The sequence below is a fragment of the Cydia amplana genome, chromosome 8, assembly GCF_948474715.1.
Source record: "Cydia amplana chromosome 8, ilCydAmpl1.1, whole genome shotgun sequence".
Classification (NCBI taxonomy): domain Eukaryota; kingdom Metazoa; phylum Arthropoda; class Insecta; order Lepidoptera; family Tortricidae; genus Cydia; species Cydia amplana.
In genome coordinates, this window is record NC_086076.1 from 15375628 (window position 1) to 15383664 (window position 8037).

The 8037-nt window shown below is 34.9% G+C and overlaps 1 protein-coding gene across 1 annotated transcript; it reads left to right on the forward strand.

Moving 5' to 3' along the window:
* The first annotated feature begins 272 nt into the window (after positions 1-272).
* Positions 273-5122, forward strand: LOC134650303 (endocuticle structural glycoprotein ABD-4-like). Its single transcript, XM_063505263.1, has 4 exons — positions 273-455; positions 2325-2464; positions 3560-3680; positions 4961-5122. Exons 1-4 carry the CDS (start codon positions 444-446, stop codon positions 5120-5122), a joined length of 435 nt encoding a protein of 144 aa, XP_063361333.1. The 5' UTR covers positions 273-443.
* The last annotated feature ends 2915 nt before the right edge of the window (positions 5123-8037 follow it).

Genomic DNA, 8037 nt, shown 5'->3' on the forward strand with positions numbered 1-8037 from the left:
AATGAGCTATCACCTATGCTAAATATCACCTAAGTAATAAATATTTCGGGGATAAAACAGTTTCATGGTACTTACAAGCTGGTTTAATGATATATACCGTGTCTAATTATAAAACAACGCAACCTTACTGAGTTTTCATTAGTTGAAATAACCGTCAGTAGATCGGTTTGAACAATGAAGAAGGCCTTTACCAGCAGGTGTGGTGAAAAACTAATTAAATTACAACAGTCACAAATACCTAGAGAACGTGTCACAATGACTGCTCCTCTGTCGGCAAGGGCCGGTCCTCGAGTGCACCATAAAATATGCTAAATTACATGTCGTATCTGCCACGATAAGTAGTTGCAACCAATTTTTACGTATAAATACAGGGGGTGCGTTGTGAGTGCATCATTCCAAGCTTTGTCATCAGACTTGCAACCTGCAGCCAACATACATACAACATGATGCGCTTTGTGAGTATTGCTCTCAACTATTTTTTAAGTTTTACTGGTCTTGAGCTGAGGTTAACGAATTTAAAGCGTAAGATCTATTTTCTAGAACTATTTCAAATTTAGGTAATGAAGAAGGTGTTCATTACCTAGGTTAGGTAATCTTAATTTATGAAACGAATCTCACATATATCTAAAACAGTAAGTACGAGGTTACAGGTTACGCTATAAATTATTTAGACGCATTGATGATGATGAATTGATTATGCATGAAGTAAGTACCTACTTTATTGACGGCACCAAAGCTCACTTTAGCCATACCATGCTATGTAAGTGCACGATACCATCACCACCACCAATGATTCAATTGTAATAATGACAGTTGTAACTAATCGACGGAACTTAGTGAAATAGACCCCTTATTCATTCACGGAAGTTACGTAAACTAAGACGATTCGTGATAATATCAATTCGTACAGATAAATATTATAGAATATACGTATTTTTATACCACCATCACCATCTACCTATTTTGCAATATTTTAATACGTTTATCGCTTTAGGTACCATTATCGTAAACCGTTATTAGCGTTATTGTTTCACGGCTACTTCTGTTAACATATAGACATTATTTTTAATATGAAATTCGTGAGTTAATCCGTCTGTACTCTTGCGAAAGGCACGGAGTAAGATCTCTTATTTATGGAAATTCCATAACGTCTCGGAGTAATTTTTTGAGCCAAATTATGCCTCTTTTGGAACCTTTGGTTATTAGTAAAAAGTGAATAATATACTTTATTACCCTCAAGATAAATTGTGGACTTAATTTAGTGCGCGTTAAATTGCAAAAAAAGGCAATCTTGATATCTGGGGGCACGGCAGTGCCCCCGCCAAGACGAGCAAAGCGAAGCGCAAGGGCACTACCTACCTTTTCTCGAAGCGCTTCGTCGTTTTTTTGAACCCTCTTAACTTGGGTTTGGATTATACCAGATAAACAAAACTCTCGGGATATGATGTCAATAGTGGAGTTATTAAGTATAAAAATGTTCAATTGCATAGCTCTTATACTTAAGATTTTATTAATGTCTAAAAAACCCCGATTTCGTCACTGACTCACTCACTCACTCACTCACTGTTGATCATCAAAACCTCTAGGGTACTTCCTGAAGTCAGTCAGTTTCATTATTACAAGAACTATTTTATAACAAAAAATAATGAATAGTGAATACATTTTTCACCTAACGCCCATGTGACGAAACGGTCAAGCCACATATTTGGACTAAGGTGTAGAAGTCCGTGAAGGTAAGGCCTGTAGAGTTAGAAGCTTGGCTCTACAAGAGATCTGATAACTTTTTGTCAGTGCGAGCCTTATGGTTTCGTCTTGGCAACATTTTACATGAAAATGTTTTTGGTGGGATGTTTATTTCTTGAGAAGTTTCAATAACAATAAAACATTTGTTTCAGGCAGAGTACACTTTTGCTAATAAATTTAATTTTGTTAATAAAATGTAATAAGATAATGTCGGGTTGGTAAGGTAGAGGGGACGGTGGTTAACTCCTCCTAAGCATATTCGTAGCAGAGCGACGTTCATACTTTAAATGACAATTCTTGATTTTATATTGATGTGGCGTTACTCCCAGCTGGCTCACCTACTCGCACCATTACAATTATCGCGAGATGCATTGCGGGTAATATCAAATCTATAGCTGGTCAACCAAATCTTGTCAGTAAAAAAAGGCGCGAAATTCAAATTTTCTATGGCACGATATCCCTTCGCGCCTACATTTTTCAAATTTGCCGCCTTTTTCTACTTTCAAGATCTGGTTGACCAAGTATAATTCCACTTCTGAGGACTGTACCGTAGATGTAAGCAATGTTACTCTTATTTCTAGGTGATCCTCGTCTTGGCAGTAGCCGCAGTCAGCGCTGACGTCAGCAGTTTCCAGACCTTCCAAGATCCTCAATATACGACCCCCATCCCCATCATCAGGCAGGAACAGGTCATCAACCCCGACGGCTCATACAAATGGAGGTGAAATACCGTAAAACGGTCCGACTTTGCTCCAAAATTGGCTCCACTTTAAGCAAATTTTGAATCTTTTTTAAACTGTTCCTCATTTAAATATTCAGACAAATTGAATATGAAGAAGAACATCTCATGTGACTAAGGTTTGCAATCCGGATCCGGAATGTATGAAATTATCCGGAACTGGATCCGGATCCGCGGATCTTCCCATACATTTCGGATCCGTCGTGCAAACCCTATGACATATTTCATCGGTAAATCAACTTTATGAAATGTTGTTTTATATAAAAGAAGCTTTGAATACGGGGCACAACATACTCATTGTTGGGGGTATTTTTGCTCCTACCTATAGTCAAAGTCACCCCATTGTGCGCCAAATTAATAGACCCCGCCAAGAAAAGAGAATATTTTATGACTAAAGTAGCAATTCAAAAAATATATACAATTTCGTTTATCTGAGTATATAAATAATAATATAGAAATATCATGGTTGGATATAATAAACGATAAGTCATTTTTTAAATTGGAGCATAGTTACCCACAAAGGAGCAAAGTAGGCACATTTTACGGTAATTATCAATGAATATTGGGGGAGTGGGATCAACTCCATCTTGGATAGTGTAAAATACGGCTAGCGACTAAGTAGGCTATTAACAAATCTAAAACCAAGCCGCATTCACATTCAAAAATATAAAATAGGATGAGAATTTGTTTTTTTTTTAATGGTCGTTAAATTTAAATTGGTGAACCGACTGCACACATTAAGCCTTAGCATTAGGCCTTTAAAGCTTTTTATATTAATGCCTCAAGTATGTCCTTGTTTTTATTTAATCATATTCGCCTTGTGTTGACAAATGTTTTGTCAATACAAATAATTACGACAGAATAATAATATAAAAAAGTTTTGACGTGAAGCTAAATTTTGCTAATGAATTATTGCAATTATGTTGGAACGAGTTTTCATCTCACAAAATTAACAATGTAAATGTTTTAATAAAAGGACTAGTAGGTAAATTGGTCACATTACTTATTTTCATCTAGTAAAAATAGTCCCGCTTTGTTGGTTCGTTATTTATTCTTACTCTTTTAATTATCATTCAGTTATGAGACCGGCAACGGAATCGCGGCTGAAGAGCAGGGCTACGTGAAGAACCTGGGTGTCCCAGACCAGGAGGCGCAGACAGCGCAAGGACAATATCAGTACACCGCTCCTGATGGCCAGGTAAGTTAAGACAACACCTTTACTTTTTAGATTAGTGAAATTTTAACGTTTCTTCTTAACCCTTAAATGCATGATATTTTCTTTTTGCCCGAAATTAATCTATGTATCACATAATTGTTTGCCGTTTCTAGGAAAAATAGTTAAAAAAAAGATATCATCGATTTTCACCGCGAAATCAGTGTTAAAAGTTGCATAGGCTAAATCATATTTTTGGAAATATATAGCTATTAGTAAGGGGTATAGGAAAAATCTTAACTGCCGTCAGAAAGGTACACTATTTGTAATGTTCCTATGATAAAGTTTGTAAATATAAAATAATTACAATCCCCGAAAAATCTGCCCAAAATCACATACTAAAAATCATCAACTTCCAGGTTTTTTCAAGTTTTCCGACATTTCGTCTATAAACAAATGTAATTTTTATAAATTAAAATACTGCGTAAATTTATGTAATAATTCGGAAAATTTATTAGTTTTACTATTGAAATAATATACAGGAACAAATAGAATTTGTTTAACCCTTAATCTGTGAGCTGTCTTTGTAGACATTTGGCAACATTAAGGGTTAAAAATGAGCTGCATTTTGTTTCAGTAGCTAGGTTGTGGCATTATGCCATGTCGTGGCATGCAATGATTTTATTCGAAGGCATCAAAAAGAGTGCCTGGTAGTGCAAGGCAAAGTCGACCTAAGAAGCAGATCACCAAAGAGGTGAACGGATCAAATAAAGAAAGCCGTAATGTAACGTCTAAGTATCTGGCGTACTACTTATAGATTAAATTTAAAAGATGCGTACCTACTATGTGCGTAATAGGTCGAAATTGAATGAAATTAACATTGAATTGATTGTTGTACGATGCCTGCCTACTCGTATTACCCCCCTATCGAATTATGTTATCCAATCACCTGTTTGAACATTTAGATATACACAGAATACCAGTACACAACTAGTCTGATCCTCTCATCTTGATAATATAACAATAGCACAATAGCAAGTCAGTATCATTCAATATCAAACTTTCGAGACCACAATATAAATTCAAATAGATGTCATCTTTTTGATTTCTAAAAGTAGGTGGCTTTTAAGTCGTAGGCTTTCAAAATAGCAAACTGGATTTGAACAAAGGATGCCCGCGTAACAATAGCTACTTAGATTTAACGGTCAGGTGCTGCGTATCCGGTTTTATCTAGTGCTGAGATTTAATTTAACCTGTGACTATTTAGCCTATTTAGCCCGCGGCCAATATGCAGGCCAATATACAAATTAAATTTCCCTTTGTAGGTTATCCAGCTAACCTACATCGCGGACGAGAACGGTTTCCAACCCCAAGGGGCGCATCTCCCGACCCCTCCCCCGATCCCAGCTGACATCCAGAAGGCTCTGGATTACCTCGCCACGCTGCCGCCTCCGACCCCTGACAACAGGAACTACAGAACTCAATAGGACGTACAGCGAATAGTCTTCTACAGCCGAACGATTAAATATGGAGCATTAATCAAGATGACAATCATACAAAACAAACTTCAAACAAAACGTGAAAATGTATCGAGATGACAGATGCGACATAATTTTATGTTACGTGGTCTTGGCTACGCCTTCGCCTGGACTGTATTTCAATTTTTTTAAATGTATCTACTGTTAAATGTACCTTCACAGCAAGTCTATTTTAAATCATCTTCTACTTCTTTCTCCAAGTTCTGTATTCCTATTTTCTTTCTTTCATTGTGGGCAATTTTTGACATTCTCTTTCCTTAGTCCGTTTTTGATCATACTTCAGGACATTCTGCTATAATTCTTTTGAGTAAAAGCAACAAAGAAGTGTTATTTTGTATATAAAATGTTTGATGAAAAATGCATGATATTACCTATTCTATGGTCTTTTCCTTCTGAGGCAAATAATATGTAACAAAGTAAAAGGCTTAGATAATTCTGCTAGTTGTTATAAATAAATATTATTATTGTTTTCAAAACAAAAATGTAAAAAATAAAAGTGTGTAGTTTTAAGCATTTTATGTTGTTTTTATATTTGTATTTAATTAATAACTTAAAATAAATGTGTTTTATGTTATGAAATTATTTTATTTAAACAATATGAATTAAATAATTATTGTTACAATGCCTTTTTCTATCGCAGAGCAGCTGTCGTAGCAACAAAACATGGTTGAATAAGTAGTACCTACCTAAATTAAAAGATATTTCATTACATTTCATTATATGTATGACAAAAACACATTTTTAATTGTTTTTAGTACAGCTTAAACGCTTTCTTCCTCAAACACTTGTGTCACCCCGTTAATTTAAATTATAAATCAATTTAAATAATGATAACTTACAACAAAATTTACAACAGGTAAAACTCGCAGAAAACTAATATCGAAAGAGCAAGCTATAGGCTCAGTGGACTTACTGCGAACATCAAGAATCGGAATATAATTATCTGCCACTCTATTCTCTTGCATATTCGAGCGACAGAGACAAATAGCCAAACGAGCATAGTGGTTCGCGGTAGGCCCTCTGATGAGCGCCTTTCGGTTGTTCTCGAACAATCGGGTTGGCGTCTGGCTTGCCCAAGAACCGGTCGAATCACTTTCCCCACACGTGTCAAGGTCGCGCGCCATAAACTTCACTCCTAACGACCTCTTGACCCGGTCGGTTGGCAACCAGCGGCCATGTGGCAAAACGGTGTAAGGCAATTTTTATCTAATATATTATTTGGGTTTATGGGTAATAAAGTGGCTTGAGAATGCCGATTTTAAAAATATAGTTTTATAAGTAGGTATGTTACATAATATCTATGTGATTCTTATCCCAGTACACCTCTCTCGCAAAAAGTAGGCAGGGTGCAGTAAAATTGAAATGAAGATGATGTCATAAAGTTGAATATAATAAAAAAAAGCATATTATTATGTCGGTTATTCAATTTTTACAGATAACTACGAAGAGCGAACATACTTATGACGTGTATGTACGAAAAATATACTTAGGGTATTCCACGTGTTTTTTTTTGTATAATTTTTACTTACGGTTCCTAAAAAGATTTTCAGTAGCCAAAGGTTTTATTTCCTATGGATAAATTACATTTTTGAGTGGTCATGAAGTAAACAGAAATACACAGAAACAACAAGATCAAAAAAGTTTTTGAGCTTTGAATTATTTTAAGAACATCAAAACCCTAACAAAAACTAATTTAAGAAAGGTTGGTTCGTCGTACAGAATGTGATTTTCATCGTTTTGTCACATTGTTTTGAGATTTTATAAAAATAAATACATAAAGATATTATACGGATACCTATATAATTTTCGTAATAATATATTCTTAGGTTGTTTTGCTTCGTATCGTACCTAATCGTGTAGTTTAGAATACCTAGTTTATACAACAAAGTAAAATCAATCGCTGCATGCTGCGAAATTATTTAGGTACTTAAATGAATTGTAAAGTATAGATATACAGACCCATGAGAGACAAAATATAGCTAAAATATTGCTGTTTCGTAGTTTTTCAATACCAAATATATAGTTATGACAATCTACATGTTCAACCTTTTAATTCTTGCAAAAAAATTTAAAGACATCAATATTAAATTAATTGTCTGAAAAAATAATACAATGTGTAGATAGAGGTACCTTTGTATGACGGCCTGTCCAATAATGCGAAGCACACGGCTGACACCATAAAGTGGCCTTCACGGGTGTCACATGCTTGTTGCCGATCATGTAATTGTCTATGATTATATTGATTACTATATACATATCGCATCCTTCTCAGTTCTCAATCATCCTTCAAGTTTCAACTATGGGCCCGATTCGGATTTTGACCTAGATATCTATTAGACATCACCAAGATACGGCAACGATATTTTAAAGATCTAGCCTGTCAAATTTGAATGATACTCTTGAACGATTTCCACAATGTCTAAAACGTCTCGTTATGTACTTTTAGATCTCAAAACGATTTTGAAACCATATTAATACGATAATTTAACATAAAAGTGACATTAACTACCAGGTATCTAGTACATATCGTATCGTTCTCTTCTCTAGAACGGATCTTGTTTTCCGAATACCGCGGTATATTTATGTTACGAAACTGTATTAGGTACTTGTTTGGTAAATAAGTCTTTCTTATTTAACCAATCGCTTAAACAAGGCATCGCAATATAGTTCGAAACTTTTAATTATATTCAAAATGCCAGTATTCATGTCAACTTGCGTTTTTAATATAAATGCTTGACATGTTTATGTTCTGAAAACGACATTATCGAGTAAAAATTCAATCTTAATTGAATAACATGTAAGGTTAATGTCAGCGTCGCTTAATGATTATATTTAATTTACATATCAATTAGGTTCGCGCCTGT